This window comes from Microcebus murinus, chromosome 16 (assembly GCF_040939455.1).
Source record: "Microcebus murinus isolate Inina chromosome 16, M.murinus_Inina_mat1.0, whole genome shotgun sequence".
In the NCBI taxonomy this organism is placed as follows: Eukaryota; Metazoa; Chordata; class Mammalia; order Primates; family Cheirogaleidae; genus Microcebus; species Microcebus murinus.
In genome coordinates, this window is record NC_134119.1 from 13,546,359 (window position 1) to 13,572,593 (window position 26,235).

General features: G+C 50.1%; 1 protein-coding gene across 1 annotated transcript; it reads right to left on the minus strand.

Annotated features, from left to right (window-relative positions):
- Nucleotides 1–263: 263 nt before the first annotated feature.
- On the minus strand, nt 264–16,805 carry SLC2A10 (solute carrier family 2 member 10). The gene is made up of 5 exons (XM_012743003.2): nt 16,687–16,805; nt 6,009–7,259; nt 5,373–5,495; nt 3,417–3,552; nt 264–2,412 (listed from the first exon to the last, which is right to left on the minus strand). The coding sequence occupies exons 1-5, from the start codon at nt 16,688–16,690 to the stop codon at nt 2,334–2,336; spliced, it is 1,593 nt and encodes a 530-aa protein (XP_012598457.1). The 5' UTR covers nt 16,691–16,805; the 3' UTR covers nt 264–2,333.
- Between the last annotated feature and the right edge of the window lie 9,430 nt (nt 16,806–26,235).

The following is a 26,235-nucleotide window of genomic DNA, read 5'->3' on the forward strand; positions in this document are numbered from 1 at the left end:
TTTAGCTCATAAGCTATTTTCAAGTTTAGAATTTTGGAAAATTCAGATGATTTTCAGATGATTTCAGGGGAAAAGAAAACTGAGAGAGGTTTATGGGTTCATAGAAAGAGAACTGATTTGAAGAGGCCACAGGCATAGACATGAGCTGGTAAATACTTAACAACTGCTTGCCATGGAAAAAACTGTGTGTGTTTGTGTGTGTGTGTACATTTTACTGAGATAAAGGACGTGTTTATTGTATATAATTTATAAATAATAAACTCTTTATTGTAAACACTCTTTATTATAAATTCCATACAGCCAATGAACTCTTACAGAATGCTTTTGTTGATTTTTTTGGCCAAACACTTGTATCCAAAGTCAACTCTCACTGCACTTTAGTCATCATTTGACAAAATTAGACCATGAATAATGCCTGATAGCTAACTATATAGCTCAGCACCGAAGAACAAGGTTAGGTCTGGCATGAGTGCTGGTTGGAATATTTGTTTACATTCACAAGGAAGACAAAAGTAAAGCAATAAAGATGTATGTTAGAGCCCCTTCTTCAATGACACGGGCAAATGTCTGCAGAACCGGATAGCAGTGTTCAAACGCTGAGAGAACATCCCCGCAATTTTTTGTGTTATTCACAAAGAATTGGCTACAAACAAGACACATTTTAAAGTTTAATTTGCATTACTACCATTTTATCCGGCATGTTCTCAAGTCTAGAAAATCAAGAGAACAATAAATAAAGCCCTGATCTGTAATGCTCTCTAATCTCTGTGGCATAAATGCTCTCCCATCGCCAGCGAAGCCACCAGCAACCTCCGTGACCTCACTGAGCACAGCACCGGGAAGAGGTGTGTGGTGTCTCCCCGAGGCCCCGTAAGACACTCTACATGTAGATAAACCCCAGGGCACAGATAATAGAAAGGCACAAAGGATTAAGAGGTATTGATTTTTCAGTATTACCTTTGTTTTAATATAATTTATTTAATGATAAGTCTAAGCCATTTAATTTGCTATGACGGCTGTGTTTAACAACTAGCTCGTAAAAATCCTGAAAATGTGAGTGAGCTCTCACAAGCCGGCATAGCCAGCTCCGGCCACCACGGGACGGTCCAACACCGGCCCCCAGGATCTATTTTAGCTCCTCATTCCCCTCGGCATCTGGGGGCTCCTTCTTGTCAGCCCCTTCCTTAAGTGACCGCCAGCCTCAGCCACTTGCTTAGTCTCCATCCGACTCACTCTTTGAGGACTGACCTTTTATAACATCCCAACAGTGGGGACCTGGGTAACAGAGGCTGAGCAGAAATCCCCCAGGCCCCGGACCAGCTAGGACCCCCTGAAGGGAGTCAGGGGTGGAACACATCCTTAGGAACATAATTGCCCCCATTCTACAGCCGAGGAAACTGGTTTGCGGGAGGTATTACTCACCCAAGGTCAATGGCTGCCAAAGGCAGAGGCAGCCCCGACTCCCAGGTTTGTTGGCCTCCAAACCCATGTCCTTTCTGCAGAGCCATCCTGCACACCCTGGGGACAGCTCCTGGCGCTTGTGCATGTGTGCTGTGCTGGTTCTTGGAGGTCAGTATGCACAACTCTGGAATCCTACTTACCTTTCCTACTGATTAAAACTTACATCCCTTAAAGAGGTACCCAGCAACTTGAGGATGGGGCCCATGTGAATATTTGTTGTGCCACCAGCATTTAGAATTCCAGCTCATCGCAGATCTTAAGAACGGCCTGGCCCAGGCCTCCCCGCTGACACAGAAGGGACGAGGCCCCAGTCAGAGGGCAACGACACCAGCAGGGCCAGAACGGGCACTCGGGTCTCCACCACAGGTGCTGGTGAAGAATAAATATTCTGCATAAGAGAATTAGAGGGGTTGAACAAAACTCAGAAACAAGAGTCCAAAAGCGGGGCTACCCTTCACCAAAATGTCCCAGCAAGATGAAAAAAGAGAGTAGAAAACATGATATCCTCAGTTGGATTAAGGGGAGACTTCTTCCCAGGACCGGTACCCTAGAGATTCTTTGAGAAAGTCGATGGTGCAACGAAGACTCTATAAGTTGTTCTTGTCCTAAATACTGCAAAGATGTGTAAAGTCAGTGGGGAAACTGAGGCATGATGCTAGATCCCCAGGAACCCTCAGGGTATGAGACTCAAAATGAAGAGTTTGGAGTTCTCAGACTGTGCTTCCTCTCACCCCTAGCAAAAAAAGACCTCCTTTGGGGGGTGTAGCCACTCACACAGGACCACCTGGAACTTGTGCTCCAGGGCCCGGGGAGCAGGCAGCTGGGATGGTCTGTAAGGCCACGGCGCAGGGATTTCCAGGCAGGCGAACTCCTCAGGGGGCCACAGAGACCTGGATGCGGCTGTACTGGATGCCAGCTGAGTGCTGCCCGCGGCCAAACCTCAGGGCAAACCTGTCAAACAGAATGGGTGGGATGAGGAGGTGGCAGGGGCGGTGCAGTAGACTGTCCACTGGAGCCCCCTCGTTCCCACCCTCCAGTGACCTAAAGACCTGCTGGGATCTAGCTCCCACCCATCTGATCCTCTAGTCCTCCCGCTTCCCTCCCTCTGTTCCGGCCATGTTGGCTTCCTTACTGCTCCTTGCATATGCCATGTAAGCTCCAACCTCAGGGCCTTTGCACTGGCTGTTTTCTCTACCTGGACTCCATCCCCCCATCTTAACATAATGAATCCCTTCTTCTTACTAACTTACATTGCACCTGTTTGGAGAGATCTTCCCTCCCTGACCACCCTCCCGACTTTAGCCATGACCCCTTTCTCCTCTGTCCCCCTCTCCACCAACCTAGCCCTCTCAACATATTTAGCTTTGTTTCATTTTCTTCTAATTACACATCACCAGCTAAAATGCTCTTATTTATGCATTGTTAGCTTGTTTCTTCCCTGACCCTCTCCCCACCTCAAATGGAAGCTCTTTGAGGACAAGGACCTTGTCATTCTTAATCTCAGTCACATTTCCTAAGGGCCCAAACACTGCCTGGCAACTGGTAAGGACTTAGTAAATATCCACTGAATGAATGGATTAAGTGCACGGGTGTTTTGTATACAATTTTTAAAGGCCATGGGTATAATTCTTTGTTCTGTGACTCTGAGATTCTGTGAGTTTAAGATTCCACTAGTCTAAGCTCCTGTGACTCCATAATTGAGTGATTTTAAAGTCCCTGTGAGCTGGGCCTTAAAGTCAAATGAAAAGATGCTGTAGGAAGATACAAAACAACTCAAGGAAAACGGCTCATGTACAACAACAGGACAAAAGGCACAGTGCCCAGGCAGTAGGCGAGATGGGAAGAGAAGAGAGACACTCTCTTGCAAAGGGAAAGCACGAGAACCAAAATCCTGAAGCCACATGCTCAGGTTTGGATACAGCTCTTCCCCCCAGAGCCCCCTGTCCACCTCCTACCGTCTCTTCTGGAACTGCTGGTCTATCTCCGCCAACGACTGGCCTTTTGTTTCGGGAACGAATAAATAAATGAAGCCCAGGCCGAGAACAGCGGTCAGTCCGTACAGCAGGAAGGTCCAGGACAAGCCGATGGCACCTGGGAACAGGAGGGCAGGAGGGTGGGCCTGGGCCAGCCGCCGGGTTCTAGGGCAAGCGTGGACAGTCAGTTCAGCCAAGCAAATGTTCCACATGGTCCCTTTGCAGAGTGACCAACAAGTTGTCAGGCAAGAACCTTAAAGCAGGAATCTCACCGGGTGCCCCAAAGGCAGGGGAAGGGCCAGGGCACACACGAGTCCAAAAACAGAGAGACGGCAACTTGTGCTTATGGGAAAGGCCACTGACCCGCACCAAAGCGCTAACCGGCGGAGCTTGCTGCAAAGCCCGCATCCAGGGGGAATGGCGAAACGGCTGCTAGGACGCAGCCTGGCAAAGGTCAGTTTCCCAAAATCCTCAGAAATTACAGGAATTGGTCATGCAGTCAGTTGATCATTCAGGGAATTGAGTTTCAGCCAGTCTGGCCTACGTCTGACTGATTCGGGAAAGAGGACGGAAGCCACGGGTCAGTCCCGGGGGAGGGGGAAGCACAGAACCCCTCTCTCTTCCTGGAACCTCTGGTGGGGCCAGGGTCGCAGGGCCAGGCACTAGGACGGGGATGACCCCAAGTCTTCTGAAGTCAGTCAGCCCAAGACAAAGGGAGCATGTGGAGCACAGTCTTTGTCGAGGTGGAAGCACAAATTATGCTTTGGACGCCGCTCTCGCTTCTAACAGCCATGGCCACGCCTCCTCCAAGCAGCCTCCCTGACCAGCTGGGCCTGGTGTCCAGCAAGAGGAGCACTGGCGGGGAGGCAGGGGGACTGGTTCTAGTCTTCTGACTACCTGGCTGGACTTGGGAAGGAGGTATTACCCCATCTGTGAAATGGGGATAATAATGACATGGCACAATTCTAATAAACTCTCCTTCCTTCCCCCCTTCCTGCCTCCCTCCCTCCCTTCCCCTCTCGCTGGCACTCACTCACTCCACTTAAAGGGAAACCACCTAAGTGGACACATAGGTGCTACAGTAATAGGGTATTGGGCAGGTGGGAGGGGGGAGGGGGGCGGGTATATACATACATAGTGAGTGAGATGTGCACCATCTGGGGGATGGTCATGATGGAGACTCAGACTTTTGGGGGGAGGGGGGGAAATGGGCATTTATTGAAACCTTAAAATCTGTACCCCCATAATATGCCAAAATAAAAAAAAAAAAAAAAAAAACAAAAAAAAAACAAAAAAAAAAAAAAAAGGGAAACCTTGAAGCCTGAGGCAGCAGGGAGAAGTGCGGATTCCCTAAGCCTGGGGGGGAAGACAGCCATGGTCCATGGGTTCTTCTACCATTGTTTCCCGCACTCTCCCCACCCTCGAGCTGGCTGTGCCTTTGAGAGGACGCTCTTGGCTACAGTGAGTAGGAATGGCAGAATCCTAAGAACTGTGTCCTGGGGCCACAGAGAAGGAGCCCATGCACTTCTGCCCAGATGAGCGGTGCTGCTGAAGACCAGGTGTGCTGGGCCCATACAATCTCTGCCCCGCCCGCAGAATCCTAGGGAGTAGAGAGGGTACCATCCAAGCTAGAGCTGAGAAAAACTTCCAGCCAGCAGGTGGTATGGGCCAGCTGAAGCCAGTTTAGAGCAGATAAACATTGCCACCCTTGCACCTGCTGACGGCCCTCAGACGAGCCCTCGCCGGCACCAAGCGCAGACTGCACGCTCTTAGCTGCCCTGGGGAGTGTGCGGCGTGTCTGCGTGTTCTGGGTGTTGGCCTGCACACTTCTGTGCAGCTTCTGCACAGAGTAACTCTGCCGCTAGCAATGGGAAATTCACCAGCTCTTTTGCTCTAGGCTGGGCCACAGAAGACAGGGACTCGCCGGGGAGGACGTACCGATGAGGTGGAGGAAGGAGAGGCTGATGAAGAGGTTGGTGGCCCAGTTGAAGCTGTTGCAGAAGGCGAAGGCTCTCCCTCGGATCTCCGCGGGGTAGATCTCGCTGAGGACAAGCCAGGTCACTAGGGCGGGAGAGCAGGGGCTCCTGGGTGGAGGCCGGGACCCAGGCTTGGCACCCACGGGTCCAGCAGGCAGCCTCCCAGCAGCGTGCTTTAAGCAGAATGTCAGCTCCTGACACCCGGTTCTCCCAAACCACTTGTCCCCTACCGCTGCAAGAGTCCCTGCAGGGTGACCCGCAGTCTCGCTCTGCCCAAGACTGAGGGGCTTCCTGGGACACGAGACCCCCAGTGCCGAGGCTGGGACAGTCCTGAGCAAACCGGGATGTCGGTTTTCTCCCTGTTCAGCAAATTCCTGTCACGTAAACCCGTTTCACGGAGCCATGCAGGGACAGACCCAGGTTTCGTGAGGCCGGAAGCTTACCGGAGCTGGGAGCCTTTGCAATAATCCAAGCACAAAGTTAGGCCCTGGGAAGAGCCCTGAAGCTTCGTGGTCAACTCACCCCTGGCGCCGCTCAGAGCCCCCGACCCTACAGCCCCCAGCTGCCCAGCCCCGGCCATCTGCGGAAACGCGCTCACCGGGTCCGAATCCGAAGGAGAAGGCGCTGACGAAGAGCATGAGGCAGACGAGCGCCGCCCAGCGCAGCAGCGCGGGCCCCGGGGCGGCGGGCGGGGACGCTGGCAGGGGCCAGGCCGAGGGGCCTCCAGCTCCGGAGTGGGGCTTGGTTGACAAGACTGGCTCCCTGTGGTCCTCCCGGGCGCTCGGCACTGGAGGGGGAGGTGAGCCCTTCGGCAGGCCAGGGTCTGCAGGGAGGCCCGTCCGCCCGGTGGCGTTGGGCGCGGCCATGCAGCTGGGGCCCGCGTGCATGGGCACGGCAAAGCTGACCAGGCCTATGCCGCTCACCGACAGGGCCATGAGGGCACAGCCGGCTAGCAGCAGGGCCCTGCGGCCCGCGCGGTCCACCAGCCCCATGGCGGTCAGGGTGGCCGCCACCTTCACGGCGCCCAGCCCCACGGAGGCCAGCACGGCTGAGGATCCCCCTCGGAAGCCGACCGCCTGGAAGACGGTGGAGGCGTAGCACAGCACGTTGGGCTGCCCCGTCAGCTGCTGGAAAAGCACCAGCCCCAGGCCCACCGCGGTCCGGCCTCGCATGTTATCCCGGGCCCTGAAGAGGTCCAGAAAGGAATAGCGCAGCCTGCCCGGGCCCGGCCTGGGGGCCTCGCCTCCCTGGAGTGGGATGAGGTCCTTGTGCGCTGCAGTCTCGCCTGCACCCGCAGGGAGGAAGAGGAGGCTGACGGACTGCAGGAGAGCAGGCGCCGCGGCCCAGCCGAACATGTGCCTCCACCCCCAGGGGGCACCGGCCAGCGCATAGTTGAGGGCGTAGGAGAGCAGGACGCCTACGGTGATACCTGCCTCGTACAGGGACACCAGCACTCCCCGCTGCCACGGCCCCACCAGCTCCGACACATAGATGCAGCAGGCCATGGAGGAGAGGGAGATGGCAAAGCCAACCACCGAGCGGCCCAGGAGCAGCCAGGCCAGGGAGCCAGCCAGGCCCAGGTCCAGGCTCCCCGCCAGCAGCACCAAGTTGCTGCCCAGGATGGCCTGTTTCCTGCCGTAGCGGTCAATGAGGAAGCCCCCCACCAGGGAGGCGAGGAGGGCCCCCAGCAGCAGGCTGCCCACCAGGAGCTCCTGCTCCGAGCAGCTGAGGCTGAAGTCAAGCTGCAGTGGCAACAGGGCGCCCGAGATGACCGCCAGTTCATATCCAAAGGTGAGGCCACCCAGCAAAGACACAGAAGCACACAGGGGCAGGACAGGTGGGGGACAGCCTGAAAAACAAAAGTTCAAGACTGAGTTCAAAATGGCTCCTTGTCAGACCATCTATCCTTTCAACCTCCCCTCCATCTGTCAGTCTCTCCATGTACTCATCTGTCTTCTTCTATTCAACCATCCATCTGCCCATCCATCCATCCATCCATCCATCCTCAGACAGGCATCTACTATATCTATTCAGCCATGTGTTCATCCACCCATCCATTCATCCACCCACCCATTCACCCACCCATCCATTCATCCATCCATCAATCCATCTACATACTTATCTATCTGTCCATTTATCTACCCCTAGACTCATCCAACCATCCATTGATTTATTGATCCATCCATTCACAAGTCCATCCATGCATGCACCCATCTCTATATTCCCTCCCTTTATATCCCCATCCACACACCCTTCCATCCATCTGAATTTATTTATCTGGCATCTGCAACAAGCCAGATAAATGTTCTTGGGGCTGGAATACGGTGGTGTTGTCAAAGACCTAACATTCTAGAAATAGGAAGATAATAAATAAGTATGTAATTTCAGGTGTTGAAAGATATCATAGAAAATAAAGCAGGGCAACAGAATTGAGAGTGATGCAGGTACCCTATTTTAAACAGGGTAGTCAGCTGAGGCCTCTCTGAAGAGGGGAAATCTGAGCAGAGATCTGAATGAAGTGAGAGAGAAAGCCATGGAAAAATCTGGCAGAAGAATATTCTAGACCGAGGGAACACCAAGCATAAAGGCCCTGAAGTAGGGCAGTTTTGGGTACGTTTGAACAACTACAAACATTAATAACTAGTACTTACTAAGTGTCAGAACCTGTTTTAAGAACTTTATATGTTTTTTCTCATTTAAATCTTACAACAGCACTGTAACGTTATTTGCATCATCTTCCAAGGTGCAGAGAGATTAAGAAACTTTCTCATGGTCACACAGCAAGTAAGAGGCAGAGCTGACAGGGCTAGAGCGAGGGCTTTAAATCGCTGTGCTGATCCGTCTGGAGGCCAGAGGGGCTGGAGCCAGGAGAAGGCAGGGGCCAAACCACGTGGGGCTCTGCAGGTCTTGAGGACAATGATGAGTTTCATTCTCAGCGGATGGACATCTTTGATGGCTTCAGCTAGGAGTGAGGCGGTCTATTTTTAATTTTTAAAAGATTGCTCTCGGTGATGTACAGAGATGCTAAGTGAGGTGAGTGTAGCCTACCCAATGTCCATTCATCCCTTCTTCTTTGGTGTCAGGACTATATCCAGCTAAAAGATTACATTTCCCAGCCTTTCCTGCAGCTACAGGTGGCTAATAAGACAGAAGAGATACTTTTTTCAGTGGCACTTCGAGAAAAGCTCTCCAAGTGGGTAGGAGGAGACAGACTGGTGGCTAGCACCTTTTTTGCCTGTCCTTCTTGTTCTTTTACTTCTTGCCGGGAATGCAAATGTTATGGCTGGTGCTCCAGCAACCATTCTGGAACACAGTGGAGGGGTGCCCATGAAGATGCAAGCTACGCACTGACACAGTAGAACAAAATACAGAAGGAGCCTGGGTCTCTGATAACAGTAAACCTGCCATATCAACAATGGATTGTCAATCTCCAGACTTTTGTATGTGATAGGAAAAAAAATCCTAACAATGTCTAACTTAGTGAAAGTTTCTATTTCTAGCACTATCAGCAGACAGCAGGAGAGAACCCAGGTACAAGGGTCCAGATGAGAGCGGAAACGACAGACTCAAGAGCAAATGCCATAGAGCAGGGAGGTGCCAGTTAACATAAGTGAGTAAAATGGGCTGCATGTAGGACAACAAAGGACGGTGGCAAACTGGTGGCTCACGCGTCATCTGAAGTCACAGTGCAGCCCTAGGTATTGCCAACACGTGAGAACACTTAACCCCTGGCAAGTGATTAGAAGGGTAGCTGCCATTTCATGACTGCTCCCTCTGTGTAGGATATTTTCTCATCATTTCATGTAATCCTCACAACCTTATAAGGTAGGTATCATTAATAGCTCTATTTGACAGATAAAGAAACTGGAATACAGAAAAATCAAAAGCTGCCAGATTTGTTTAAAAAGAAAAACCAAGAGCTTGTTTTTTTTTAAAAAAAAAAAAAAAAAAAAAGAAGCCAGAAATCCAGATTTTTATAAACTCTCTTTTGATTTTTAAATGCTATTCCAAGAATGTATTAAAATATAGTTTGGGCCAGACAAAACACATCTCAAAATGTAGCCCGTTGGCACCGGTTTCCAACTGCTTCTATACAGAAACAAATCTTCAAGGAAAAGAGAGTTCTGAGGATAGTGAACATTTATTACTTTTTCTGTGTACCTGGAACCTTTTCATTTGGGGAGGAGCCCCCTCGCCACTGGTGGGGCTGCCAGTCACATGCCCCTACCACCCACACACAGGGATGGGCAAGTGAACACAGTCTGGCTCGTTCAAGGAATTGCTATGCATACAAGGAAAAAGGACCCTATTTTTGAGAATCTCAAGTAGCAGAAACAAAATGGCCATTGGTGATGCTGTACAGAGGCCTTTATGAGAATGAAACCAACACAAACAAAAAGACAGCCAAAAGATAATGAGAACAAGAAACAAAGATCCAGTAGTATTGTATGAACCCCTGGGTCTAGCAGTGCCTGAAGCTTACTCAAGCCACTGGACTCTCCAGTTACATGAGCCAACAAATATTCCCTCTTCCTCAATCCAAATCCAGTTTATTTATGTAAATTATAATTAAAAAGCTCCCAATTAATATACTAGGTAACAAAATTCCCAGATTCATGGAATGAACCTGAAACCTCTCCATCTTAGTTGAGGAAAGTACCCTTTCTTACTCTGGGTGGGAGAGGAAACTAATTTTTGTTGTTTATTAATTGAGGAACTTGTAGAACTTCAAAGTCATTTTTATATACACAGTAGTGAGGAAAGGACAGTGCTTTAGATGTTAGGAAAACAAGGTTCTTTTCTGTTTTGTGACACTTCTGTTTAACTTACTGTGTGACACAGGCTGGTCTCTTTCCCTTTCTGGGCTGTGGGAGTTAGTCCCTAAGATGACTCCCAATGAACCATGCCTCCCGGTATTTATGCCTTTACGTGGTTTCCTCTCACGCTGAATCTCGGTAGCTCTGTGACTAGTTTTAACCACCAGATTATGCCTGAAGTGATACTGTGCCAGTCCTTGGCCTAGTCCTTGAGCACTTTCTAGTTTTTATATTTTGGGGGGAGCCCCAAGCCACCATGTAAGAAGTCTAGCTACTCCCTGTGACATGGAGAAACCATGTGGAGAGAACTTTTAGATAAAATAAAGGCAGGGCGAGAGGCCCAGCCACACCAGCATCCTATATAGGCCTCCAAATGATCCCAACTGCAGCCGCCATCTGACTGTAGTTTCATAAGAAACCCGAAGACAGCAGCAGATGAACCACCCAGCTGAGCCCATTCAACCCAGAGAACTATTAGATATAATAAAATGGTTGTTAGTAGAGGACATTAAGTTTGGGGATGTTTTGTTATACTGCAATAGATAACCAAAATATGAATCCATCTTTGCCCGTCTATAAAATGAGGAAACATTACTAGATCAGTCTCTTCCAAAATGTTCATGACACATTGATAAAAGGTTTGTTTCAACGTCTATTTACAAATGGATAAAGTAACCATTCGAACATTTTTCTCCTTTAAGGTGGAATAGAGATTTCTGAGTGCATGATGAGTAAGCACAAGGTCAGTTAGTGGGAATTAGGAGAGTGCCACGACCCAGCTACTTCATTACTCAGGGAACACTAAACTGCACCATGGTTCTGACTTCTGCATCTCAAATTGTGGGGCTTTTAGTCCTAGGTTAATTTATATCCAAATGGACCACTGGCTAAAGATTAGAAATGAAGAGGATCATGAATGAGGAGGAGCTCAAACATAATAATAATTCTGTAAAATCCTTCCTAAGTCCAAAGAAATAGGTGCTTCATTATTCCCATTTTATAGATGAACAAACTAATGAAGATGGTAGAAAATTCTCGGCTGAATGTGGGCATGTGAGAAGGCTTTGTCTTGTTTTGTTTTGGTTTCGGTAGCTTTGGGTTTTTTTGGTGTGTTTTTTTTGTTGTTGTTGTTGTCATTATTTGCTTCTTTTTCCCACCCAGCCTGGACGATTGCAGTTATCTGAGAGTTCTGGTATTAAGGATATTCTTGAGCTTCTCCTTTTACGCGCCTTCCGTGCACACCTCGCTCTGTGCTCACCCTCAGCTGCACGTGAACTGTCTCGGTTTGCTCATAAATAAAACAGGGACGATGAAACCTGCCCTACCTGCTCCCAGAGCTGGTGGGAAGATGAAATGAAACAGGTGTTAGGGTGTGAAGTCTGTATGTCAGGGAGAAAGAATTCTCAGACGAACTTTAGGATAGACAGAAGTGCGAAGTTGAAGTTCAGAAGACAGAGGAGGCACAGCCCCAGAAAGTAAACAGAGGCACTGGCCCTAAGGCCAAACGACTCTAACTTTTTATTAGGGCAGGCTGAGGAGGGGTTGGGGCGAGGATTTATGACTGTAGAAGCTAGGAAAATGAAAGCATGAACCCAAGGAACAAATGGAATGAATGAATATGAAAGCAGATGTTAATGAAATGGAAAAAAATAGCACCACCACCAACAGGACGGCTGATCACTAAAACTCAAGTTGGTTCTTTGACATGACTAAGAAAACAGATAACGCTTTGGCAAGTGTGAGCAAGGGGGAAAGACAGAAATAGAAGCAGCATCAGGAACGGCAGAAGGGGCCCTGAGCACAGGGTACAGCGGAGAGAGAAAGCAGAAGCCGTTCCAACAGTGGAGGCACACAAGCAGCCTGCAGACAGACGGGTTGAGCCTCTCTCAACTCACACTGTACCTCCCTCCTGCTTCTGAAACCCTTACCTACATTTGGACGGGTGGCAGCTTCCCCCTCCCTCAGGGTCTCTGCATTTGCAAACCACCCTAACCCAACAGGTTAAACTGCTGTGGTGTGCTTGTGTCTCTCGAAAAGCAGTGCAGAGTGGGACGCTTGTGCGTGCCATCTGAGCGCTTCTGCTCTGAAAAGGTGACCTTGTCCACCTTTTTGCAATTTATTGCAAATTCCCGATATGCTTGAATTTGCTTCTCACGTTTATTTTTGTATCTTCTATTCACTGTACTATCAAGATACTTCTTTTTCCCTCTGCTTCTGCTTTTGTTGGATCAATTAAGGTTTTGATGTTCCATTTTTTCACTACCGATTTGAGTGCTGCACTTCCTGTTTCTTTTCTTCTTAGAGCAGCACTATATCATAGAATGTCCCGTGATGGCGGGAATTTCTCCATCTATGCTGTCCCATGTGGTGGGCACCAGCCACGCGTAGGGACTGAGCACTTGAGATGTGGCTAACGTGATGGAGGAACTGAATTTTTACTTTTTAAAAATTTTAATGAATTCACAGATAAAAGTAGCCACAGTGTAGCTGTACAGGTTGATCTTAGTTTTCAATTTACACACTTAAAAGTATATATTTCTGGAAGCATCTAGAGTAATCCAGCAGTATCCATCTGACTCACCACCACCACCACCCCCACGCCCCCAGACCTGAGAGGAACATTTGTAATACTATAGCCAGATGTACAGGGTGTTTTCTCTGGATCAGGCACTGCTTTGAGCACTTTAAGTTTAATAACCCATTTAATTCTCACCGCAACTTTATGAGGCAGGCTCTTGTGTTATTTATGAATGAATAAACCGATCATCAGAGAGGTGAACTTGACTTGCCTAAGGTCCAAAGTAGCAGTAAGCAGCTGAGGCCCTAATCAAAGCCAGGCAGTCGGCTCTACAGGCCTTACACTCTCGAACACCCCATTACACTCTCGACCACCCCATTTTAAAGCCGTGGTGTAACATGATTCCACTCTGTTCTCTCTTCCTTCTGCCTCTTCCCAGATCTGTTAGGCAATTCTTGTGCACGGGGAGGGGTTCCATCTGGAGGAACATTCCCCACCCACCCCTTTCTGCTCAGCCTTCCTCCCTCACCCCCCCTGCCCCCAGGGAAATAACCGCTTTCCACCCCCAGCTGGCCTTGCGCTTCTGTTCCTGATGCCAGCAAACATCCTGGAAGATTACGCTGCCCAGACCCTGCTCTGTCTTCACCTCCCTTTGCCCCCCTCCCCCTCCCTCATTCCTGGTTTACTCCCAGAAAGGAAGGTTCTTCCGGGCTGTAGGGGGGAATTGAGGTCAAAGCACAGAATCTGTGTGCCATTTCCTGGGTTCCTCTCCAGGAACTCAGCCCAAGGGCTCGGAGGCCAAGCTGAGTTCCATGGGTCGGCCGGGAAACACATCAGTGCAGATTTGGGTTGCAGTGGTACGAGAACAATAAAACTACAAGTGAAATAAAATAGAATTCTTAACAGGTACCATCTGGGGAGCACCTCCTCCGTCAAAGACTTACGTGCCTTCTCGCAGTTCGTCCTCATAGCAACCCTCAGCGGTACCGATACAGCTACAACTATCCCATTTCACAGACGGGGAAAGCAAGGCGCAGAGTGTTCTCATGGCTGGGAGGCAACAGGATCAGGATGGAAATGGCGACCCACAGGACTCCCAAATCCATGTACTTAAGGACTTTGCTGCACTGACCCACTAGCAAGAAAGGCCGATCAGAGATAGGTGGTGGGGTGGGACACAGCCGCGGGGCAGGGGCGGAGGCTGAGGGGAAAGAGCTGTCAGGAAAACCTCAAGGGACAAAGCACGGGGAAGTGACACTGTCCCAAGGAGCTAGAAAGGAGAGCCCCGAAGAAGTCGGGACACCTTTGCTCCCAGCACACAGCACACACCCTCACGCTGCTCCGCCTCTGCACCTGCTGGTCCTTCGGCTTGCACCACTCTTGTTCCCCTGAGAAAGGGTCCCTTTGTTCCCCTACTCTCCCTCTTCAGTCCCAGATCCCGTGTCACCTCCCCAGGGAGCCTGCAGTCATACACGCCTGCTATTTAGCATCCATTGCTTCCTTTCCTGTTGTCCCAGTTCTCCTGGTTTGGGTGGAGATGATGGTCCCCACCTCTGCCCCCAGCGCCCAGCCCCAGGATTGTGTCCATGACCCGGATCCGATCGATGAGCAGATTCCCGGGCCCTGGGCAGAGGTGAATGCCACCCGGCTGAACCTGGGCCAGTGACAGTCAGCCTAAGGGTGTTTGCTCACTGGGGGTTCGGGCTGCCGAGCTGCTGGTTTACCTGCCTGCAGCAGCTGGGGGCGTCCTCTGCCTGAGGAATTCCAGACATTGTCTGAGCCTCTGGATCCAACCGCACCTGAAGCCATTAAGACTCTTGTTTTGCTTCAGCTAGTGTGAGAGGGGGCCTGACTAATTCCTGTACGTCTTCCTCAACTCTCCAAGCCACTTTTCACTTCCAACCAACTTGCATGCACAGAGGCACAGACAGGTGAAGACATTTGCCCAAGGTGACACCATTTGTAAGTGACAGAGGAGGGACTTGAACTCGGGCAGTCTGACTCCTGAGTCCCAGTATCGATTGTGCTAAAAAATAAAAGCTGATGTTAACTGACCATTTACCGTGTGCAGGTGGTGAGCCGAGCACTTTCAGTTCATTTTCTCACACCATTCCCATGGCTGCCCTAGGACAAGGGTATCTTATAGTGACAGTCAGAACCCAGTTCTGATCCCAAAGTCTATAGAGAGCCCAATTCCCGGGCCCTGCTATGACAAGAGCAGCCGGGGACCCAGGAGGACAGGCTCTGGGCAAGCATGCTGTGGAGGTTAAGAGGATGAACTCTGGAGTCAGAACTGGAGTCGGTCACCAGCTGTGCAGTGGCTAGAACACAGACTAGCGCCAGAGTGCTGGGGTTCCACTTCAGCTTCTCCTGTCCGTAGCTGTGTGACCTTAGGGCACTCACTTAACCTCTCTGAGCCTCCCCATCTACAAATAGGATAATACTTCATATGCCTACCTATGTCATAGCCGGTGTTAGCTATTATGATTCTCCATAGAACCCAGAATGAGTTTTTAAAAGATAATTCAGCTCATGCCTCCCACAGCAGCTTAACACCCTCCTCCAGCTTCTTATGTAATTTGGAATAAAATACAAACTTCTCACCATGGGCTACAAATCCATGCATGATGTGGCCCCTGCTGAATTCTCTGATGTCCCTTTGAGCCCTCTCCTCTCGCCCACTGTGCTCCAGCCACCCTGGCCTGCACCACACCAGCTCATCCCTGCCTCAGGAGCTTTGCACTTGCTGTTCCTGCCCCTGGAACCTATTCCCTCAGATCTCAGCAAGGCCCACTTCTGAGTAAGGTCTCAGCTCCAATGCCACCTTAGGTGGGGAGGCCGACCCTGCCCACCTACCTAAGGACCCACCTCCCCCGGCCTTCACAGGACCTCCTTTGATGTGTCCACTACACCTTATCGCTCTCCGAAATTACCTTATTCATAAACTCGTTTATCCAGCTCCTCAGTCAGACTGTCGGCTCCATGAGAGAGGGGAGTATTGTCCATCCTGTTCACTGCTGAATCCCCACCCCTCAAGCCTGCGGTCCCCAACTCCCCAGCAGCGAACTGGTACTGGTTCCCAGCCTGTTAGGGACAGCCGCAGAGCTCGGCCAATCCCCCACCCCACTCCCCGTGCGTGTTGAAACTGTCTTCCATGAAACTTACGAGGGGTGGGCGCACACGTGGCATGGAGCAAGGGAAGGCTCATCTGTATTGACAGCCGCTCCCCATCTCTCGCATCACCGCCCCGCCATCGCCCCCACCCCCATCCCGTCTATGGAAAAATTGTCTTCGGAAAGTGATCCGTGCTGCCAAAAAGCTTGGGGTCTGCTGCCTTAAACCAAAGTCTAGCACATAGTAGGTGCTCACTAAAGAATAAACGACTGAATGAGTGACCGTCTGAGGCTTCTGAATCCAGAGAGAAAAATGGAAATCCCATCTTGTGTGGCAACAAAGACACCCCCTTCTCCGCCCCCCCGCCCCCAATTCTGTATTACATTCCCCCCCCCCTGCTGTCTGTGCCCAATCGCCTCCAGGGCAGTACTTCTGTAGGATCGCTGAGTCCCAGGCCCAGAGCAGCGGCTGGGGCACGAGAGCACTCAGCGAACTGATGAGTGACTTCGCTCCTTCTGGAGCCCCCATTTCTTCACCTGAGGAATAGGGGCGATCTCGCTTGCCGGGGCTTGCCAGGACCAAAGCCGCCAGGCAAGTGTCTGGGCCCAAGCAGGCGCCCACACCGAGCGAGGAGCCACTCACTTTTCCGGGCAGAATGGAGGCGGGAGGGAAGCGCGCCCAGCCCCTTCCCAGCCGGCGCGGGCCTGCGCCCCGGGCCTGCCCCCGAGTGGCCGCATCCGGCCGGGCGCTGCGGGGCCGCGAGGGGCGCGGCGGGTGCTCACCCGGGACCGGCCGCGCCCCGCGGGCAGCGCCCGGTCGGGACTTACCCATGGCGAGCCGGACTCCGCGGCGAGCTGGGGACGGGGGCGGGCTGGCCGCGCATCCCCCGGCCAGAGTCCCCGCCGCGGCCGCTGGACAAACTTTCCGGCCCGCCTCCCGCCTGCGTCCCTCCCCGCCCGCCAGCAGCGCCGCCACGTCGGCCAGCCCTGGCCCCCTGTGCCTGGAGGCGGGACGCAGGGGAGCCCAGGACCGCCCCCGGCCGGCCCTGTCTGGCTGGGACCCCCTCACCACCTGCTGTCCTCCCTTTGGGGGGACCCATCGGTGGTCCTTCCCTGGGGCACCCTGGCCCCACGCGGGTAGACCTCCCAGGGCTGCACCCCAGCGCACTATCCTCCCTGGATCCCCCTCCGGACGTTCTCCCTGGCGAGAGGTCCCCTCCCACCCCCGCACTGTCCTCCCCTGGCCTCTTGGCCGGGAGGAGACTCCCCAGACTCTGCGGGCCACACTGGTCTGACCTCCACAGCGTGTGTACCCACCCGCACCTACACTGGCTGAGCCACTCCCCCGGATTCCTCATTCATTCGTTCCACGCAGGCTGGGGCACCTACCGTGGGCCAGGCACTAAGCTAGGCTTGGGGTGCTGGAGAAAAGACAGGGTTTTTGCTCTTCTGGAGCTTACATTCTAGTGGGGGAAGATGAAAAATAGCTAACTAAAGGAGCCTGAGAAATACCAGGCAGCAATAAAGACCAGGCAGAGAATTCAACGAGGGTAGTGGGGTAGGGAGGCACAGGTGGCTGCTTTAGCTCAGCTGGTCTGAGGACAGGACATGTGAGCTGAGACCTGACATTCCAGGCAGAGGGAACAGCAAAGGAAAATGCCTCGAGGTGGGGAGGAGCTTGTGGGGTATACAGCCCAACAGAAAGGAAGCCGTGTCTGGAGCAAGGAGAGGACAGGGACCATGGAGGGAGACAGGTGCGGGAGGGGCTCTGGGAGGCCAGGGTCAGGCATGCGGATTTCATCCCAAAGGACAGGAGAAATAACACCCCAGCAATTCTGACAGGTTATGGGAGCAAGGGCAGGAAGAGGGAGGCTGTTGCAGGTGAGAGGTGAAGTTGGTTTGGACTCACATGACCGTGGTGGGACTGGAGAAAAGTAGGCAGATTGGAGATAGACTCAGTAAGGACTTACAAACTGGGACAGGAGCAGCTTGGGCTGGAAAATGAGATCTCGCGTTTGGGCCGTGTGACCTTCGAGGCGCTCGTTAGGCGTCCACGTGGAAACAGGCGGGCAGCTGCATATGAGCCTGGGGTTCCGGAAAACGGGCAGGCAAAACATGCACAAGCTCAGCACTCACGTGGTGCAGGCTGACCCAGACTCTGCAGGTGTGCTCACACACAGGCATGCTCACGCACGTGTACCGGGCTGCACCCCCTCCCAGCCATGCTCACACCAACCCCACCCTACAGGCAGATACACACGCATCTGTCCGTGTCCGACACAAAGAGTACCTCGGCAAAGAAGACAGCATCAACAAGACCTTCGTAGCGATCCTTGTACAGTTCTGAAAATAATAATAGCAGGCGCAGTTTGAAAACAATGGCTCAAAAATTCTTTGTTCCCACCCTTGAAATCTAGGTGGGCTAGTGACTGTTTTGACCAGTAGGTTGCAGAGTAACTTTGTGTAACTTCTGACATTGGGTCAAGGGGACACTGCTGCCTGATGGATGCCCTGAGGGGGTCCCCAACCTTTTTGGCACCAGGGACTGGTTTCATCGAAGACAATTTTTCCACGGACTGGAAGTGGGGGTGGGGTGGCGTGGGGCGGTGGGGAAGGTGCAGAGCTCAGGCAGCCACTCTCAGCCTTTCCTAACAGGCCACAGATCGTTTCTGGGCAGAGGCCTGGGGGCTGCGGACTGCCGATGTAGGAAATCAGATTCCCCTGAGGCCACCATGCTGTGAGGAAGCCCAGGCTACACAGAAGCCATGCTTACATGGCTCCAGTGGGTGGTTCTAACCTTTCGGTCATCCTAGCCTCAGCTCTAGAATGAGTCATCTCCCAGACACCAGATCTCTCCAGCTGGGGCTCTGGGCGTTGTAGAACAGAAACAAGCCATCTCTACTGTTCCCTGTCTGGATTCCTGACCCTCACCATAATGAAAGGGTTGTTTTAAGCTGCAAAGTTTGGAGTAAATTGTTATGCAGCAATAATAACTTAAATAATAGCTTAAACTATTGAGTGATAATTGTGTGCTTTGGTTAAAGTATTTTACATGAATTAGCTCACCTGTTAACCCTCACAACAGCCTCAAGAGGTAAGGACTGTCACAGTTTGCCCCCAGGGCAAAGGGAGGTGCAGTAACTTGCTCAAGGACACACACTAGTGTATAACTGAGTTGAAGATTAAGCTGGCTATGGGGAAAGTAAGTTCCAGATGCCATGCTCTTAACCATCATGCTTTACCACCATTCCCGCATGGAGAAAGCCCATGGCAGCCTCTTGGCCACTGGCACATGACAATTCCTTCTTCGCCTATGACTATCTGGCAATGGTACCAGGAGACCTGGCACAGCAAGGCCTGGGCTGTTCTATTCCTGTGAGATCATCTGTACAAGGTACCGGATGGGAAAGCGACTGATGTTCTTTGGTCTCGGCTGCGTGGGGTCATGAGGGTGTCCGCATTCTCGCTGCCACACTCTATCTCTCCCACAGAACAGAGACTCTCTCTGTACTTGTTGCTCCCTGAGAAGGGAAAGGTCCCAACTGGATGGTGTGGCTCCCAGTGATGCACACATCCTGGTATTCATACCCTAATGTCATTCCCTTCCCTTCTAGGTGTCCTACAAGTGTCACCTAGTGACTTTCTTTAATGAATAGAACACAGCAAAAATGGTGGAAGTCATTTTAGGATTAGGTTATAAAAGATGGTGATTTCCATCTCACTCTTGTCTCCTGATGTCTCACTCTTTTTCTCTGATGACACCACCTACAACGTTCTGAGCTGCCCAACAGAGAGGCCCACATGGCATGAATCTGTTGAATTACATGGCTAATGTCTCCAGGTGAGGCCAATGAGGGACTAAGGGCCATAGATCACAGCCCATTAGGAACTAGATCCTGCCAACAAGTGGGTGATGAATTGATTTTAAACTCTCTTTGAGCTTAAACCTGTCCAGTGAGGTTTGGAAGGTAACCTGCATGCACTGTCATTGCTTACATACAACTACAACTTTTCTTCCTCTGATTCCCCAGCTCCCAAATTCAAACAAAACACCTGGGCATATTTTGGTCTGTGTTTAGTTATTTGATCCTTGAAATTTCAATGTTCAAGTGCGTTTGGAATTTATTGTTATTAATAGCTATAGGCACAGAGGTACTCAATAAATATTTGTTGAATAGATAAAAACATACTAAAAAAATCTTAAGGTTTTATTGGAGAGTGCTCCACAATAAATTCCTTCAAGAGATCCCTCCCCCCAAAAAAGTAAATCTTCCCCAAGAGATGATTGGAGATGACTGTAGTCCTGGATAACACCTTGATTTCAACCTTGTGAGAGACTGAGCTCTTCTTGCTCAGAGCTAAGTTGTGCTCAATCCCTGATCCTGATCACATTGTGATAAATAACTAATACACATTTCATTATTGTTAATTATTTTGATCAAGAAAAGGAGATGGGTCGCCTCATAGGAGGAAGCAGGGGTGAGGTTATATCTACACAGACACTGGGGGCTTATGCACCCTTCCTAAGACATGGGAGGCCTTGAATCTCTCCTTCCTTTGCACAGTTTACCACCAGAAGCTGGGGAATAGTGAGAGTAATATCTGACAATACTTAGTGTGATCTGAAGGGACTTTGCTGAATACAGGATGCTCAGTTAAATGTGAATTTCAGATAAACAACACAGGACATGCTCCCTGCTGCTCTCCACGCAGCCTCCTCTGGAAAACTTTCTCCTTTTGCTCCTTCCCTCATCTCTGTGGCTGGAGGATGGTGACCGCTCCAGCACTCCCCTCCCCAGGTACTGCACTATCCCTCTGGTTCCCCTAGACTGGGCTTGGACCATTGCAAATAGTCCCCTATCCATGCTCTGCCTGCTCCTCTGTTACCGAATTCTGCTCAGCTGACGTGAAACAATCCCAGCGTGTCACCTATCTGGGCAACACTGTGGTTTGCGAGGTCTTCACTTGGTTGACTGACGTTCTGTAAAAACCCATGAGGCCAGCATAATTAATCCTGTTTTACAACGGAGGAAACCGAAGCTCAGAAAGGCTAAAGTAGGGCTTTGCAACCTCAGCACTACTAACATTTTGGACCGAATAATTTGCTGTAGGAAGCTGCTTTGTGCATACAGGCTATTTAGCAGCATTGCTGGCCTCTCCCCACCAGATGGCAGCACCCTCCCTCGCCACTTGTTCCTTAGGCGGCAAAATCGCCTCCATTTGAGAACCGTTGGGTGAAATGGATGCCCGTAGCATAATGGCTAAGAATATAAGCAGAGGTACTATGTGCAATTTCTAGAAAGTGTCTTCTTTTTTAAAGTATGAAACGAAGTTTATTGAGAAAGGACAAGATAGGTTTATAAAGCAAAAGCGAGATATAGGTTCACAGAGCAAGAGAAAGATACGTTCACCAGAGACAACAAAACAGCCCCCCTGTCGTAAAAGAGCTTGAAAGTGTCTTTTAAGCCAGCCAGAATGCAGTCATGATTGGTGGAGCTCTAGCAGCCATTTTGGACCTTGAGAATAGAAACCCATCAGAGCAACGCTACGGCAGGAACCTGGATCCTAACTCCTGATAGTGGCTCCAGCCCTGGACCCCCTTTCTCTATGTTTCAAAGATAAAACACTAGATTGAGTCAGTGCTATTTTGGGGTTTTCTGCTATTCACAAATGAAACAAATCCCTTCTAGGATGTATTAACAATAAAGGGATAAAGAGAATAGAGAAAATATGGCTTAAAAAAATCATTATACAATATATCATTACAAGTATGGTGGCTCACACCTATAATCCCAGCACTTTGGGAGGCCAAGGTGGGATGATTGCCCAAACCCAGGAGTTAGAGAGCACCCTGGGCAACATAGCAAGACCCCGTCTCTACAAAACATTTTTAAAAAATTAGCTGGCTGTGGTGATACTCGTCTGCAGTCCTAGCTACTCAGGAGGCCAAGACAGGAGGATCACTTGAGCCCACCAGGAATTCAAGGTTACAGTGAGCTAAGATCGGGCCACTGTACTCCAGCCTGGGCAACAGAGTGAGATCCTGCTAAACTAAAATAACATAACATAACATTAAATAAAATAAAAATCATTGTTTAAATAATATTATCCCACCACACTCATATACAATGGGAAATCCAATGTCCTGGAGCTAGATTCTAGGGGTGGGATGGAGGCAGGGGCTTATATTTCCCCTAATCACCGCTTGCCTTTTGCCCCTACTCTTTTTTTTTTTTTTTTTTTTGAGACAGAGTCTCACTTTGTTGTCCAGGCTAGAGTGAGTGCCGTGGCGTCAGCCTAGCTCACAGCAACCTCAAACTCCTGGGCTCAAGCGATCCTCCTGCCTCAGCCTCCCGAGTAGCTGGGACTACAGGCATGCGCCACTATGCCCGGCTAATTTTTTTTTTTTATATATATATCAGTTGGCCAATTAATTTCTTTCTATTTATAGTAGAGACGGGGTCTCGCTCTTGCTCAGGCTGGTTTTGAACTCCTGACCTTGAGCAATCCGCCCGCCTCGGCCTCCCAAGAGCTAGGATTACAGGCGTGAGCCACAGCGCCCGGCCTTGCCCCTACTCTTGCCTGAGTCCCTATCACTGCTCCAGCCTCAACTGTGACAGCTGACCCTTTCTTCTTCCTACAACTCTTGAGGTACTAAGGAGATGTGTGTGGTTCTATGTATTGGAGGTTTGCAATAATGGAGGCTTGTGACCACCCAGAATGGTACCAGAACTTGCTTTTCATTTAAAATTCAATATTACAATCCCAAAACTGCATCAGCTTCTCCCCACACACAACAGGAAATTCTGGCCTATTGACCTGTGGTGGGCAACTCCTCCTTCTGCCTGCCTGGCATTCATTTTCTCTTCTTCCATAAGAACACTCTGACTTTCCTTGGGGAGCTACACTTCTTCCATGCTCACTCCATGTGGATTCTACTGGGGCTAGCTCCGCCCTTCCCTTCCCACATGACCTGGATTTAGCCAGTCTTTTCCATTGCTTTGGCTACAGTGATTGGTTCAGAGATAGTCACGTGACCCCAGGCAACTCAATGAAAATCAACCCTGGGATTTTTGCTGGGACAGCTTAGAAAAAAAGATATCCATGTTCTAGTCTCTGGAGTCTGTGAGTATATTAGGGCGCATGGCAAAGGGAAATTAAGGTTGCAGATAGAATTAAAGTTGTTAATCAGCTGACTTTGAGATGGGGAGATGATCCTGGATTATCCAGGTGGGCCCCATGTAATCACGGATCCTTAAAAGTGGAAAAGGGATCTAGGAGAGAGAGCCAGAGAGGTGGCAGCCTGAGGAGGACTTGGCCAGATGTTGGTGGCCTTGAAGACAGAGAAAGGGAGCCCTGAGCTAAGGAATGTGGGCAACCTCTAGAAACTAGAAAAAGCAAGTTAACAGATTCTCCGCCTAGAGTTTTTGATAGGAACACAGCCCTGTTGACACTTTAATTTTTACCGCAGTGAGACCCATTTCAGACTTCTGGTCTCTAGAACTGTTAAGATCATAAATGTTGTTTAAGCTGCTAAGTGTGTGATAATTTGTTACAACAGCAATTGAGAAACTAACACAGAAGGGTCTGTTCTACCTGCTGGGGTTGCTGAGCTGGCAGATGGGGAGCTGTCAGGGGAAGGGGAGCCTTCCTGGGGATAAAGCCATCAAAGAAGGAAACGATGTTGACATACAAATTTGGACGACATCGAGTGAACCCCTGGGTACAGCTGTGTCTAAAATAAATTCCTTCATGTATTTAATCTTGTTTCTGTCACTTGCTGCCACCACGGTCATGAATAATGCAAAGTGTATCCCCCCTAGGCAGGCACTGTCAGTGCTAGGCTCTCCCCGCCTTGCCCTCACCGCTTCAGTGCACAGGGCTGGCAGTCAAGCCGGCATGTGCACCTGGGGCTCACTCTGGTCGTGCTCTGCTGCCCTGTGGCAGGCCAAGAGCACAGAGGAACTAATGCCCCCTGGGAACAACCTTCAATCATGACTGCCACAAGCTGGTGTCTAAGTATCCCGCTCTCTTGTCCCTTGGGTCTGAAGCATAAATCCTCTACAGAGGCTTCTGTTCCCCAGCAGGACTGAGCTGCAGTTGCTCAGAGTGGAAACCATCTTGCCAAGCTGCCTTTCACTGACTGCCCTCCTGTCCCTACCTCATTCCTCTCCTGGGGTTTCTTGGGATCACAGTCCAAATAAACTACTTACACTTGAGTCTATCTCACTGTCTGCTTCTGGGGGATACCAAAATGAAGACTCCTCCCCTTAATCTCCAGCTTATCACTTTCCTCTTGTGCTCTCACTGCCTTCGGAGCCTAGCCAGGCTTCCAACTCCCAGATTACCTTGTTTTCTTATTCAGAGCCTCCTGGATCTCCAACCCTACCTCAAACTAACATTTGTTCTCCTAATGACATTAAGGCACCTGATGAACAAGACAGAGCTGTCTGCTCCCTTCCTTCACCCTTTGGCAATCCAAGAAAAACAAAAGGAGACAATATGATAATATTTGCTCTTATCATGAGCATATTCTTTAGCAAGAGCACCTTTCCTCGCCAGGGTGGCACAGTGATGTGAAAAAACAGACCAGCTTCTTGCCTTTATGGAGCTGATGGCTAGCAGGAGAGAGAGACACAAATCAGAGAGTCATACAAACAAACAAAAAGGGAATCTCTGTCATACTACTCCTAGCAGCAGGTCAAAAAAGAAAAAAAAAAAAAAAGAAGGAATCTTTGGCAGCATTAAAGAGGAGTTTACAGGGACACTGGAGCTTATAAAAGTTGGATTTTTCCCTCCTCTGAGAGGTTAGGAATGGCTACCCTAAGGAAGCAACAGAAGCTGAAAATGGAAGGGTATCTAGATGACTCTAGGTGACAAAGGGAGGGAAGAGCACTTCTGGCAGGGGAAACAGCATGTGCAAAGCCCTATGGCAAGAGGGAGCATGGCATGAGACAGAGAGGGTCAATGTGTTTGAAGAGCAGAAACAACGGGGAGTTCGGTGGCAGATGGGTCTAGAAGAAGATGCAGGGGCCCCGTGCAGGGCTGCTGAACTAAAGATTGGGTCTTTCTCCTAAGTTCGGTGGGAGCCACTGGAAGGTTTAAAACCGAGTTTCGTACCACAGAAGCCAGAACTAGTCTGACCACAGCAAGCCTGGGTCTTGTAAATATGTTTTCACAGTAGATTTCTAAAGCAGGGTTTCAGATGGATTTGGTAACCATAGAGATGGCTACGTGGACACTAACAATTATGATAATGAAGCCACAAACTTGGGAAACTGGGAGTTATAAATAGAATTGGTTCTGGGTGAGCTTTGAGTAGTCTGGGCGGATGAAAGGTGCTAGAAACCACATTATGCCCACATAAAGGGTCTGATGTTTGAAAAGGTGACCTGCCATGTGTATGAATGAAACCCAGGGACTTCAGAGTCCAGGGCGTTGGTGTCATAGCAACCCTCGGACCAAAGAGCTTTTCTTTAGTATTTCAAACGGGGCCTCAATGACCAGGGGGTGGAGGAAGGAAAAGAACATATGAAGAGTGTCTGTCATCCACCAGGCACCCTCATGATCAATAAGTATTTTCATTTCAATAGGGTAGAACTAATTATCCCCATTCTGAAGATGAAGAAGCTGAAACCCATAGAAACGATGTTGGTTACTGTGTCACAATGTGCCAGGCACTTGTGGCTCCTCCCCAGCAGCTATGCCCAGCTGCCCTCCTCCTTGCTCGTGGGACACGTCTCCATCTACATGGGCTGGAAATGCCAGACCCTCACTTTTCCAGCTTCCTCTGAAGCAAAGGCAAAGACACAGGGGCCAAGCGTGGTCAGTGCCCTGCAGGGGAAGTCTGACGGGGACAGAAAGACTTCCAGCAAAAGATTTTCTCCCAAGTAAAGAGAGGGGTTCAGGAGGTAGCTCCTCTCTTCCCTAGCCAGATGTTTCTGTGTCATCACATGATGTGTGGAAATTTGGTTGCCATTTTGGGATCATAAGGTGACAAGTGTTAAAACCAAAATAATATTCGGAGGCTGATGGAGCAGAAAGATGGAAAAAGCCTGGGTCTGATCATAAAGTGACTGAATGATACCTGAGCCCCCCTTACTTCTTGAAATTTTTTGAGATAATAAATGAATATGTTATTTATGCTAATTAAGATAATTAGTTGACTCATCTGTTACTTGCAGCTTGAAATATCAAAACTGTGGCAGAGTCTAATAACTGTCCTCCAATAACTTTCCTCTCCTACATCCTCTTAATAATAATCCCCCAAGGTTTTAGTGGAGTGTGTGGCTGGATGTGGTGGCACGCACCTGTAGTCCCAGGTACTCAGGAGGCTGAGGCAGGAGGATCGCTTGAGCCCAGGAGTTTGAGGTTGCT

What these genes read in the sequence shown, in the direction of transcription:
- SLC2A10 (XM_012743003.2), bottom strand. An exon ending in CTCCTTCCTCCACCTCATCG is followed by an intron (nt 3,553 to 5,372) that starts GTACGTCCTCCC and finishes TCCTGTTCCCAG; the next exon opens with GTGCCATCGGCTTGTCCTGG. An exon ending in CAGCAGTTCCAGAAGAGACG is followed by an intron (nt 2,413 to 3,416) that starts GTAGGAGGTGGA and finishes TCTGTTTGACAG; the next exon opens with GTTTGCCCTGAGGTTTGGCC.